This window comes from Pleuronectes platessa, chromosome 4 (genome assembly GCF_947347685.1).
Source record: "Pleuronectes platessa chromosome 4, fPlePla1.1, whole genome shotgun sequence".
Classification (NCBI taxonomy): Eukaryota; Metazoa; Chordata; class Actinopteri; order Pleuronectiformes; family Pleuronectidae; genus Pleuronectes; species Pleuronectes platessa.
In genome coordinates this window covers 7,351,200-7,364,519 of record NC_070629.1, presented here as the reverse complement: position 1 = coordinate 7,364,519, position 13,320 = coordinate 7,351,200, and the positions used below count along the sequence as shown (strand labels likewise).

Here is a 13,320-nt window from a genome sequence, read left to right as displayed (position 1 = left end):
CTTTCAAGCACTTTTCCAGGTTTTTCATGACCGTAGGAACCCTGTAGTGAGTTTGTTTCTTGTCAGATCTAAAATAAAAATTGTGGAGAAAAAGGGTTCTTGGTAAACAAACATTGTAGCATAGGAACAAAAAAGACACCTAGATACCAATTTCCCCCTAAAATACACTCAAAGTTTATTAGAAAGATTTAGACATTACAAGAGTGCTTTCTTATTCATTAATTTTGCACAAGACTTGTTTAAAAATGTGATGATGCAATGTGAAGTCTATGTTCTACAACACAGACTTAAATAACTGTAAATAAAGTTTAACGAAGTAAACAGGTGTTTGTGACTTTCCCCAATGGGCTTTTTTAATCTTTAATACCCATTGTTAACAATGAGGAAAGAGATGACAAACAAAAAATAAAATATGAAACAAACTGGAAAAATTGTGCACAGCTTCAAACAAGGCATTCCTGTGCATAAGTAGCCATATTGTTATATTTTCCTGATTGAACAGTCATATGTGGCAAAGACTAGCTGCAAAATGGAGTGCAAAACACCTGAGGTTTTCATGGTGACATATCAATTTACCCCTGTGGACAAAACAACAAAAATATTTGCTTTCATCGTGTAGGAGTGGATATCGTTTCAGTATTGGCAGCATGAAGAATTACCAATCCTTCGAATGCAGAAGACGAAAGCAGAACAGAGGAGTGAGACTCCGGAGATTTGCCTCCACACACGGCCCCTCATTTCTTGGCTTGCTTGGTGACCATGTTGCGAGGTGGAGTCACGGGACGGCTGCCGTTGGGCTTTTTCTTCTCAGCTGGTTTCAAAATCTACAAAAGCAATACAGAGTTGAGGGGGTGAGATTCCAAGAAAAAATATTTGAGATCTGTGCTGTGAATTATTACATTTCTGAATGATCAAAATAAGTTTCAAAATCGATTTTCTTTTTTTTTAATGAATGTTGTATCAGCAGTTGAGCTATGTTTAACCAATGATGCACAAGCGGAGACATCACCTGGAAAGAGCACATGAGAGTCTCGTCCACGCTCATCATAGCACCAGCATTGTCAAACTCCCCACAATAGTTGGGGGCTGAGAACAAAGTGACAAGCTGCCTCTTTGCAAAAAATTCGTAGCCATCCTCAACGACCTGAGGGTGAGATAAGAATAGAAAAGAAAGGTTACACAACTCAGAAGGGGTTCTTAGTGCCACACAAAATCATGTGTATTATTTTTTCAGCCTTTACTCTCTTCCAGCCTGGGAAACAATGTGTACACAGTGTGTATAGAGTTCTTTGCACAATGTGTGACGTACTGCTTTCCTTGAATCAAGTGTATCAGTGTCTAATGACCCACCATTACAGAGCCCCGTTACATAATCACAATGCTGTTTACAGTGGAAAAGAGGATTTCGATTACCTGATGGGCACGACAGATCAGATCAAGATCATGTTTATGCAGAAACTTGGCCACCACCTCTGAGCCAAAGGTAAAAGATACACCTCTGTCATTCTCCCCCCAGCCCAAAACATCCTTGTCTGGATCAGACCAGAGCAGATCGCAAAGCAGACCCTGGTCAGGCACATCAGTGGGGCGCATGATGCGTCTGATCTGCTCCATGGACTGAAGGTCAGGTGACAGTCCTAGATGGAACAGCAGGGAAAGTACAAATAAACATACTGATATTGAGGTCATCAGCCATTACACGTGGGTGAAGCCTACGTCAACTCAAAAACTGCAAAACAGCATTACTGAAGGACAAATAAGAACAGCTGATGGCAAAGGGTGAAAGTTTGTGCATGAAACTAAACAACGGTGGAATTAATGTAAATATGAGGGGAGGAAAAAAAACACCCGAAAAAAGAACCCACCCCCGTGGCAGCAAAAGATCTTCTCATCAACAATGGCGGAGATAGGGAGGCAGTTAAAACAATCTGTGAAGGTCTTCCAGAGTTTGATGTTGTACCTTCTTTTACCTGAAACATCAAGACAACAAAACAGATAAGAATTCTTTGTTATCTCATAACAATACTAACACTTCTTCCACTGATGTTGCGTATGTGTAACGCCTTTACATATTTTACTTATAAGCGTACTTACAACTATACAACATAATAATTAAAAACTCTGATCCTGTCAATGGCACATTACATTTTAGTCACAGAATTCAGTAAATATTACTCACACTCATCATAGAAACCATATATTCTGTTGATTGAAGCACACTCATGGTTTCCCCTCAGCAGGAAGAAGTTCTCAGGGTATTTAATTTTGTAGGCCAGAAGAAGACAGATGGTTTCCAGAGACTGCTTCCCCCTGTCCACGTAGTCGCCCAGGAACAGGTAGTTGCTCTCTGGAGGGAATCCTCCATACTCAAACAGCCTCAGCAGATCATAGTATTGCCCGTGGATGTCACCTATAAGCACAAGGATAACTTTATACAGCAGTTGACTTATGAGTCATAATTTTTAATCGTCTCCATTTGGAAATGAAACCAGATATGCTTCTCACATGACTTCATACTACAGATACAGTTTTCATCCATTATTTTCTGACGGACATACATACAAACCATACATACCACAGATTTTGAGCGGGGCCTCCAGCTCCAGAAGAATGGGCTGACTGAGGAAGATCTCCCTAGACTTGAGGCACAATCCGCGGATCTCGTTCTCCTGGAGCTGCACATTCTTGCCAGGCTTTGATCCTCGGACTGCGGCAGGACAACAAACCAAAGTCAGCACACACACAGTCGAGCTGAACGTGGTCCCAGCTTAAGTTTACACTGCCTGGTACACAGCAGCTCCGGGCCGAGTGTGTGCGGGGCCAAATGTGATCATACTGTGAGCTACATAAGGCGCCTGACTGCGCAATGATACCGTGAGTGTGTGTGCATGTGTAATAAAGTGTGTGTTAGGCCGGGTGGATTTGATGTCCTTCAGATTACATTAACACTACCAACCAATAGGCACGTTATGTTAAACTGACGTTAGCAGAGTTGAATAATAAATAACGCTAGCTGGCTATGGGCTAGTTATTCCACAAAATGTTGACAAACATGCGCCAGTGGCGCTTTAGCCGCTGTTCGTGCCTGTCACAGCAGCACGTTAACAACCCACCACGTCCGCTTACCTTCTAAAAGCCGCTGGATGATACTGTCTATGTTCAGCTTGTCAACATCAGCCATTGCAGCGCGGAAGTCAAATCAGAGTCTTGGCGTTAACACAGTGGTGAAAGCTAGTCCGCTAGCTATCCGAGCATTGGCTACCTGACGTTAGCTTCGGCTGAGGGTGAAGATGTGGATGTGACCCCTGCTTCTGTTCGAGCCGCACGTCAACGCTTTGGACAAACTAATAATCTACTAAAACATCGCACTAAAGAAAAAATATACACATCCAACGTTGTTATCTTTGGAGCGAAGCGGGGACTGAAATAATAAACGTCAGGCGAACTAGCCGCGAGCTAGCGATGCTGTCGCCTCTGTTTTTCTCTGCCGCACCTTGTACCAGCTTCAAGGAGGCTGCGGCTGCCGCTGCGCCGCTGCCGCCCCCTACTGGTCTGGATGGAGAGGGACGTCTCCAGCCCAGAAGAAAAAAGTGCGTCAAGAGTGAGAAGAAAAACATCAGGTGATCAATGTGATTATTCACTAGTTGTTAGGAGCACGCGTCCTCAGATAGCAGCCTCTTTCTATACACAAATGGCCCTGCAAGATATTCATCTCATTATGTTATGTCAGAATGATATAGGGACAGCACAATGTATAACATATTGTTATTATTACCATTTATTTATTGATTGTAAATAAAGCTTTAATATTTTACAGTTACTTCATGACACTTTCAATACAGAAGTGGCCCTCCATGTTATTAGTATTAGACTATGATATTAGCCCAGCTGTCACTTAATCAACCTCATAGTCGGAATAATATATTTTTGAAGCATAATAACAATAATAATAATGACAATATGAATATACAAAACAACAACAACAACCATAATCATCATCATCATTATAATAACGATGATGATGATGATGATGATGATGATGATGATGATGATGATGATAACCATAACAAGAGTGTTGCAGTTCAAATACTGACAGATCAATTTATGAGCTTCCTTTTTGGACTCTGTTCTGAGTTGCAACATTTTCAGAGGATACTACTGCTTTGAAACATCAGTTTAACGTTTGGACGGATACTTTTGAAGACTGGTTGTCCTTGAACAAAGTCTCCATTAAAAATCAGCTGGTAGACATTATTTCAGGTTTGAAAAAGAGATCTTCTTCAGTTTGATTGATCAAGTCCCTAAAACAGAAAGAGCACCGTCACTGAGATCAATTCTGTAAGACTTTAGCTTAGTGCAGCCAAACTTCAGTTGCTGGTTAATGAGGTAAACTACTGCCTCCATCCCTTTATTTAAGAGACCTCTAACCTTTTTGATTGGACAGTTACAGGCTCATATATCTTTAATTTTTAACAAATGCATATGTAGCAACACCATGCATTATCGTTTATATTTGCTCTAAACTTAAAGGAATACCCTGGGACAAAGATACTTGTAGCTGCTGAGCTCCACATGCTCTGCACTATGGTCCCCCGCTGCACAGTCAGCACTGCACTAAAACTCACATGACTAATTGAATATCACTACTGAAAAGATTTTTCTGCTTCAACTATGGGAAGTAAAGCCACACACAAATCTGTCTTCGAGGAAAAGTTGTTGTTGCCCACACTGGGAGCTGATAACCTCCTCATAGGTCTCCATGGTCTGAGCCAATGAGAACCTCCCTTGTCATCAAAACTTCATACTACTGGTCAATAGTAACACAAACCCGTAACTTTTCAGTTGATATAGTACTTTAAAAATTCTTCAGTTGTTATACATTCATTTGTAAACACCTTTTTACTGCTGATGTTTGTACCGTAAATACAAGTTTAATCACTAGACCTGACGTGCACACATTTAAAAAAAGCAGAAAATAGTCACGAGATATACAGTAAGTGTGTTACTGTTAATCTTTGCAGATATCTTCATAGGTGCCACTGCCAGTGAAATGTGAATGTGCAGTGCTGTGAAACTAAAATTCCCACAATAATACAAATCCTCCCTTCCTGTATTTATTCAGTAAAAATATCTCACAGCAGGTCTGATGAAGACATATTGAACATTTCCTTTACTGTTATCACATAACATTTTAATTTCACATGGTACATATCAAGCAATTGCTCACATATAGTACAACAATACCCTCACACATACATATAGTCAAATGTAATCAACAGATAATTAATAGTTTACACACAGTTCTGAGTATGAAATAGTTTAATCTGTATCTTCTGCTGTTTGCCTGTGTGCTCCCTCACATATATCTTGGCACAAACATGACACATTGATTTTAATGTCCAGAGGGAACTTCTCTATTCTTGGTCTTTTTCTTCACCATGTGTGATGACATACACCAGGTTCTTGTAGTCCAGGTTTCCGGCTACATCTGGAGGGAAAGCTGCAAACATCTGTTCCATCTATGGGTAAGAAATAAAAAAAACATTTATAATTTTTATTGACTTAATTAAAAGAAAATAAATAAGAAGTAGATAATGAATAAATAAAACTGCTGCTGTCAGACGTAGATCACTTGCCTCTTCAGGAGAGAACCTGTCTGCCTGCGTCGTCAGCATCTGTGTGACACTGTGATGAAAAGCAGAGTGGATGAGCAGATGGAACATTCACCTCACCTCAACCTCATCGCTGTTACTCACTATTCTTTCTTAAACGTTCCTTTTCCCTCCGGATCGAAGACTTTGAAAGCGTTCAGAATGGTCTCCTCTGGGTCGGCACCTAAAGACGGACGGCTCAGAGTTCATTGAAAATCAAAACAAATATGCATTTCCCATTATTTCCATGGCCAAGCTGTCTGTGTTACTAGGAACACCTAGCTAATACTAATGTGACATAATACAACTGTCAAGTAATAAATCCTCCCTGCACGATTGTTTGACTGTTTGTGTTATGTTGACAGGTGTTTCTATTAATTTGTCCACTCTATTCAAATCAATCAGGGTAGAGTACACAACAGACACACCTCTTTGTATAATACACTGCAGTTCAACAGCACCACGAACTGTAGCCTCCAAAATGACACACACACACACACACACACACACACACACACACACACACACACACACACACACACACACACACACACACAACACACACATACACAGTTCACACAGTTCACACAGTTTCAAAACAAACTGAACATTACAGCCTTCACTAAGAGGAGGAGTTATTGCAGAACTTTTGTATTCTCCGACCAGTCGAGGAAGATGGCCGCCCACGTTGAGTCTGGTTCTGCTGGAGGTTTCTTCCAGCTAATGAGGGAGTTTTTTTGTCCACAGTCGCCAAAGTACTGCTCATTTGGGCCTTGAGATTATGCATATCATGATTTGGCACTATACAAATAAAACTGAATTGAAATGAATTAGAGAACATTAGTTTTAGCAACCCAATGAATTAGAGAACATTAGTTTTAGCAACCTGACAAACTGACACCTGACAGTATAATGATGCTCTGGACTGTACAGCACTCCCAGCTCACCTTTTAGTTTCTCTCCAAACATGGTGAGGAAGACAGTGAAGTTAATCGGCCCTGGTGCCTCCTTCAGCATCTCATCAATCTCCTCTTTCTTGACATTTACACGGCCTAGACAAGGATGGCAGACAAGGTGGAGCAGACTTTAAGGGCTGCAACCATTGATCATATCCATCATTACATATTCTGCTGCTTATTTTAGGAATTGTTTAGTCAATAAATACTACAAATACTAGTACTACTCCCAAATTGTACACAGTCATAGATATCGGTCCCCTAATAGTCCTGAATTTTTGCATCAAGATCTATGAATTATTGGGAAATTAATGAAAAGGTTAAAAATAATTCCTGGATCTCCACACTAAGGATTTATGAATTCTTCCCTGACCCATATCACATCATCCTCCAAGCTGGTAATGATAATTGTAATCTATCCAGTAGTCACAATGTTCCTGAAACCCAGTGTCAGTCTGGAACCACAATCATATTCAATTTATTTTCACATTAGACTGGGAAAAGCAACTGTTGCAAAGTGCTGAAATATTGACTTTTCTTTTGGAAAAATAATAAAAAACATTATATGATATATCTATAAAAATAATTTCGCAGTTGGGCATGTGTATGAATGTATAACAATGGAAATCCCCACAACACCAGAGATTGTTGTTCCAACCTAGAGCAGCAAACGTGTCTCTCAGGTCATTCTGGTCAATGAAACCGTCTCTGTTTTGGTCCATGATGGTGAAAGCCTGCAGAGGTCACAGGGTGTCACATGTCGTTCCTCCAGTTTACACACCACACAGCAAAGGAATCAAACTCCACGAAAGAAAACATTTGGCGGTGGCACTGACTTCTTTGAACTCCTGGATCTGGGCCTGTTCAAACATGGAGAAGACGTTGGAGCTGCCCCCCTCCGCTCTCCTCTTTGCTTTCTTGGGTGCCTGCAGGGTTCGACAGCGACGCTCTAATTACATTCAATACTGATGGCACAATCATCACCTGGCTCCGGCTTCAGTCATTATCGGATTTTACTGTGACACATGCGCTTATGATAACGAGCCAATGATCTGCAAACTTACCGCAGGGTTGGGGGGCATTAATTGCTCGACAGGCGAGGTTTATACAGGCACGCATTTCATTAGGGGCGGATTACAAACACTGTCAGTTTGTTATGGAAATATTTACTCAAGCCTCCGATATTTTCTGAGAATGCAGACTAAGCCTGGGGAGGGTGTGGTCCGCTGCTCTGCTCTCCTACTGTCCCAGGATCACATGAGGGATTACTCTGTAGGGCCTGGGTGGTGACAGGATGGTACACTGTGGCTTGTTTGATCAAAAATCCCTCAGAGGCGAGGATTATGTTGATCTATTTACATGACTGCCAAGGAAGTGTGAAAAACAGTCTGAGGGGATGCGGAGCGACGACACCACACTGCTTGGATTCGCGGGCCTCTCGACAGCTGCTGTCTAACCCTCGTTGTGGATTAGCTCTGGAGCAGTTGTGTATCTGGTGGACGGGACCTCTGGTGCTCAGCTGCACTTATTTCTTTATTTTGTCTTAAGAGGATTCGTGCAACCATGGAGTGAGAGGCAGAGCTTTGCTGTTTCTTGGTGTCTCAGTGCCGATCATGAGACAAACATGGACTTCAATGTTCAAAAATAATAAAACATATGATTACTATTGTTCCTCTCCCTTTACCTTGTCTCCTCTCCTGTCCATTTGCTCCTTGTTTCCTCCTCATTTCTCTCTTCTCTCCTTTCCTCCTTATCTTTCCATGTTTCCTCTCTCCTCTCCACCTCATCGCTCTTTTATTCCTCTCCTCTACTGCCCTATCTCTCCTTGTTTACTCTCTCTTCCTCTCTTCTTCTCTTTCTCCTCTCCTCTTCTGTCCTCTTTTTCTCTCCTTGTTTACCCTCACTTCCTCTGCTCCTTATTTCCTCCTCATTCCTCTCTTGTCTCCTTTCCTCCTCATATTTCCTTGTTTCCTCTCTCCTCCTGTACTTTGGCTCCTTGTTTCCTCCCCCTTCCTCTCTTCCTCTCTCCTCTCCACCTCATCTCTCTTTTTTTCCTCTCCTCTCCTTCCCTTTCTCTCCTTATTTACTCTCTCTTCCTGTCTTCTTCTCTTTCTCCTCTCCTCTTCTGTCCTCTTTTTCTCTCCTTTCTTGCCCTTTCTCTCCTTGTTTCCTCTCCCTTCCTCTGCTCTACCTGTTACTCTCCTCTTCCGTCCATCTTTTCTTTCCTCTACTGTCCTTTCTCTCCTTGCTTCCTCTACTTTCCTATTCTGTCTCTCGTTCCCCTGTCTGTTTTTTTCTCCTCTCCCCCCTGCACTCCACCCTTTTCCTCTCCCCTCATCAACCTTCCTTTCATCGTTTCTTTTTTTCTTCTCATTCTCTTCTCTCCTTGTTTTCCCTCCTTTCCTGTCCTTTCTCCCCTTGCTTCCTCTCCTTTATCTTTTCCTCTTACTTTCCTCCGTCTGTTTCTTACTCATCTCCTTCCTGCCTTTCACCTCTTCCCTCTCCTTTCTTTGTTTCCTTCCCTGCCCTCTCCACGCCACAGTTACAAACAGATTTTTTAAATTTCATTATTGTGAGTGGCCAAAATAATCAATAACTTGTCAATAGGACGACTGGAGTACTGTCCTATTGATGAGTTTTTGCTGATCTGTATTCTGTGCATAAGGGTATTGACATGGAATGTATTGATTCATTATCGATGGTGTGAGTAGAGCAAAATGTACAATTTATCAAAACATATCATGACAGAATACTATATGAATATATCTGTATATAAAATTATTTATAAATAACTAATAAAAACCATGCAACAGAAATAGAGAGTCTCTTTATAGTGCGGTGACACTCTAAACAAAATGCTGTGACGGTGAGATCTGTGTCCACTCACCATACTTCAGTGGTAGCTGGATGAGGACTGATCAGTATCCTTGCTGCTTTGTGATGGCGCAGCACACAAAACAAGGGGTAGATATACTGACCCCTCCACCCTCTATTGTGTTGCTTGCTTGACGACTATAAATACTCCATGCCTTCTTTAGGCAGATACCCAGGTAAAGAGGACGACCCCTCAGCGCCCCCAGCCACCATTGTCAGAGATCAGGAGATTTAGGGATAATGGCCAAACACACATGCCCCATTACTGTGACCCAAGAATAACAACAGCACATAGCTGTGGCTCAGGAAGGACAGCTGTGTTTGGGACTGACTGTCGCACTTGATGGGATCCATCATCCAGCTGTCCTGTCAGAGCTCCACTGGGACTGAAGCTATGCCCTGATGGGAGCTGCTGTTTCTTGGTAGCACAGTGAATGGAAATGGTAGCTAAAGCTGTCTGAGCCCCAATAGGACTTGTTCATAAACAGCGTGTGATGCTATGCTATGGAAAATGTTTGTGGGGAGCATTGTTCATATGAGGTTCAACAATGTTTTAGTTTTCCATGCTGGTTACACTCAGCCACAGATGTGGTTTCGTGTTCTGAACCAGGTCACATTATTGCTTTACTCAGAACAGTGTTTATGAGGGGAAAGTTTGGTGACAACAGTGAACACATTTAGCAGAGCATGTGAAGAGTCACAAACAAAAAGAGCTGTATCTACACTAATACTGTAATAGAAACATACATACTTATCCCAAATGTATTAACTTAGAACTTAGGTTATAAACCTGCCTGTTTGCTTGGCCTACGTTACAGTTTTTCTGAATTGACGAAACTCTGTGATCCATTCTCTAAACAAAACTGAAAACTGGCAAAACAACTTTATGAAAGCAATCACAGAGATGGCAAATCTGAATCACACATTTTGCCATACTCTTTTGCCAACACATTCTCGTTCACAAAACACATATAGCAGTGTGCTGCACTTTGACCGATGATGACACACAAAGGCCCCAAAGGTTAAACAGAACTAACTAACCTGTTGTCCACGTTAACACATCACCACTAAAAATGGAACGCACGTGACCATACAACACTAAACATCAGCAATATGGCTGAACATCTACAGGACGATTGGCTCAGACATGACAAAGAGGTCCTGAGCCGGCAGAGCATCGTATGCTGTGATTTTGGGACAATGAGAGCTTTCACAGTCAATAACCAGCGATTTCTCAATGTTTGCCTTCCACCATACTCTCCCTTCCTTAACCCTCAGCATGGCAGTGGAAAGTGTATGACTGAAACCCCCATACCCAGGAAAATCTCATCTATTAATGGATGCAGCGTGTGATGATATTGGGTCTATTGGATCTATTCTACCAGGATCTATTCACGGCTGGATTTGGCACAGCAAAGATTCTTTCCACCTTCCTTAGCAAGAGAGAGGATTGAGAGGTTGAGGAAGTCATGTGGTCTAACCCGTCCCAGAGACATGATACTGAGGCCGGGTGAAAGATTTGCATGATTTTACTTCCTGTAAAATCCTAAAGTGCACTTTCTTTTATTTTCACTGCAGGTTTTCATGTTTACATATAAACGTTTTCCTATAACTGCAGGAAAGGGCAAATGTCCTCCAGTATTTTTTTTTTATTGTTTGTGTGCTGAACGCTGTGTGCAGCGCTTTTGAGAAATAGTTTTGGTGCAGAGTGAAGTTTAAAAAACGTTGTGTTCATCCTACCTGGTTTATCTGCGATGAAGATTTAATATTGAATGTTTTTAATTAAAATAAAACAGAGATAGTATGTGGTTTATATATAAGATTGGACTTACATTAAGTTTTTCATACATTGCATATCGGCCATTTCAGGCTTCTGGTAAGAAAGTGACACAATCTTTGGACCAAAGTTTAGAACATTTCAAAATGTACATATTTACATGAAGCACCTTTGGTATCTGTTACAGCCTCATGTCTTCTTGTGTATGAGAAGACATGCAAACTGGGATTTTCAGCCACTCTTCTGCAAATCCTTTTAAACTGTCACGATGGATGGGGGCCATCAACAGCGCTATTTGCTTGTCCTGTCTCCTCAGGGTGTTTGGTTGGGTTACAGTCAGGGCTGTAGTTTGGCCCTCACTGAGCTGTCCCTAACCCTCTCCTGCATTAACTTGGCAGTATACTTGGAGTCATTGTCCTGTTGAAGGTGAGCCTTTGGCCCAGTCTGAGGGACTGAGTGCTTTGGGGCAGGTTTATATTAAGAACATGTTTGTCTGTCTGTTGAGATTTGCCTAAACCCTGACTGGTTTCCCTGTCCCTGCTGCGCCCACACAGATTGCCGCACCATAAGTCAGTGTTAGGGTTATGTCACGTGTCTTTCACTGAGGAGACTCTTCCTTCTGTCCATTCTGCCATTAAGGCCAGTGGATGCTGTAGTAATGGTTCTCCTCTGGAAGTTTCTGGAGTGACCATTAGGTTCTTGGTCTCCTCTGTTACAAAGGCCTTTCTCCTCTGATTTCTGAGTTTGGCAGTCAGCTCTGAGAGGAGCCATGGCTCTTCAGAACTTCTTCCATTCCTTAAAGAATTATAGAGGCCCTTTATTTTTATTTTTTTTCTCAAATTTTTTTTCTTTTCTTTGTCTTGCAGCATTGTTGTATTTACATGTGTTGTTATAATATAATATTCCTATGTACTTATGTGTATATATATATATATAGATATACATTCTGAAGTCTATCTTAATGTATGTACTTCTGCTGCATGGGGTAAGCTGTAATTGTATAATTGTATTGTATTTTATTGTATTCAAATATACCGGCTGCTATGACGATGAAATTTCCCTTCGGGGATGAATAAAGTAATCTATCTATCTATCTATCTATTGTTTTGTATTGATTACCCAAAAAAAACAATAAAAAACTGTTAAACATAAGAATTATGGAGGCCGCAGTGGCTCTTGAGAACCTTCAATGCAGCAGAATGTCTTTGTAGCCTTTCACAGATCTGTTGCTCGACACCATCCTGTCCCTGAGTTCTGCTGACAGCTCCTTTGAGCTCATGGTTTAGTTTGTGCTCTGATACACATTGCCAGGTGCAAGAGCACGGCCATACATACGCAAATGTAGCAGGTTCACTTCCGAGCTGGGCAAAACCAAAGGTTAGCTTTGTGTTGGAGTTCAGCGTATGCTAAACTTTTACCTGTGATATTTACCTGCATTTGCATATGTCTGACCATGACCTTCTAGACCTCACATTGACAGGTGTGTGCCAATCAGATGAATCTGCAACAATGACTCAAATGAAGGTGTAAAAACCAGTTAAGAGAAATGGGAGGCTCTCAAGCTTTAAGTGTCACAGACCAGGATCTCAACACTGATGTCGATGTGATGTTTTATTTTTTTATTTATAAATTTGCAAAAGGCAGTTTTTCACTTTGTCCTTATGGGATATTTATTGAGTTTAACCTGATGTAGGAACAATATTCAAGTGTACAAAAGCAATTCCTTTATACTGTATAATGAAAGTTAATACAACAATATAATCTACAGCCTCATACAAATCTCAATTAACTTCACACACACACAGACAAAATAAACATTCCTTATTGGTCCTTTTTGAATTTCGACCTGTGTGAAAGTCACAGGTAACAGTAAGAAATGAATGATGGCTGAATTCCATTTAGCTGCATCAGTTCCGAGGTGTGGGTATGGTTCATGCTGACTCACTGCCATGTCACACTGGTATTCTTGAACTGAACACAGTCATTGTGAACGGTATCAGTAGCGGCTGTGCATTTCCTACAATGACACGTTGAAACGTCTGCTGTGAAAAAAAGATTGTTG

At 41.3% G+C, this 13,320-nt stretch overlaps 2 protein-coding genes across 2 annotated transcripts; both read right to left on the bottom strand.

The window, feature by feature from the left end:
* Positions 1-150: 150 nt before the first annotated feature.
* ppp1cc (protein phosphatase 1, catalytic subunit, gamma isozyme) lies at positions 151-3,522 on the bottom strand. The gene is made up of 7 exons (XM_053420201.1): positions 3,127-3,522; positions 2,576-2,707; positions 2,180-2,410; positions 1,866-1,970; positions 1,414-1,637; positions 1,010-1,144; positions 151-824 (listed from the first exon to the last, which is right to left on the bottom strand). The coding sequence occupies exons 1-7, from the start codon at positions 3,179-3,181 to the stop codon at positions 735-737; spliced, it is 972 nt and encodes a 323-aa protein (XP_053276176.1). The 5' UTR covers positions 3,182-3,522; the 3' UTR covers positions 151-734.
* A 1,610-nt stretch (positions 3,523-5,132) lies between these two features.
* On the bottom strand, positions 5,133-9,585 carry myl2b (myosin, light chain 2b, regulatory, cardiac, slow). The gene is made up of 7 exons (XM_053420942.1): positions 9,495-9,585; positions 7,444-7,533; positions 7,266-7,341; positions 6,599-6,703; positions 5,757-5,835; positions 5,637-5,685; positions 5,133-5,519 (listed from the first exon to the last, which is right to left on the bottom strand). Exons 1-7 carry the CDS (start codon positions 9,495-9,497, stop codon positions 5,415-5,417), a joined length of 507 nt encoding a protein of 168 aa, XP_053276917.1. The 5' UTR covers positions 9,498-9,585; the 3' UTR covers positions 5,133-5,414.
* Between the last annotated feature and the right edge of the window lie 3,735 nt (positions 9,586-13,320).

Coding starts and splice junctions, on each gene's coding strand:
- ppp1cc (XM_053420201.1), bottom strand. CDS start 3,181: ATGGCTGATGTTGACAAGCTGAACATAGACAGTATCATCCAGCGGCTT. Junction 2,708..3,126: donor CATCCAGCGGCTTTTAGAAG/GTAAGCGGACGT, acceptor GTCCTGCCGCAG/TCCGAGGATCAAAGCCTGGC. Junction 1,638..1,865: donor GATCTTTTGCTGCCACGGGG/GTGGGTTCTTTT, acceptor TGTTCCATCTAG/GACTGTCACCTGACCTTCAG.
- myl2b (XM_053420942.1), bottom strand. Junction 5,686..5,756: donor GGAACGTTTAAGAAAGAATA/GTGAGTAACAGC, acceptor TTTTCATCACAG/TGTCACACAGATGCTGACGA. Junction 5,520..5,636: donor ACAGGTTCTCTCCTGAAGAG/GCAAGTGATCTA, acceptor TCTTACCCATAG/ATGGAACAGATGTTTGCAGC.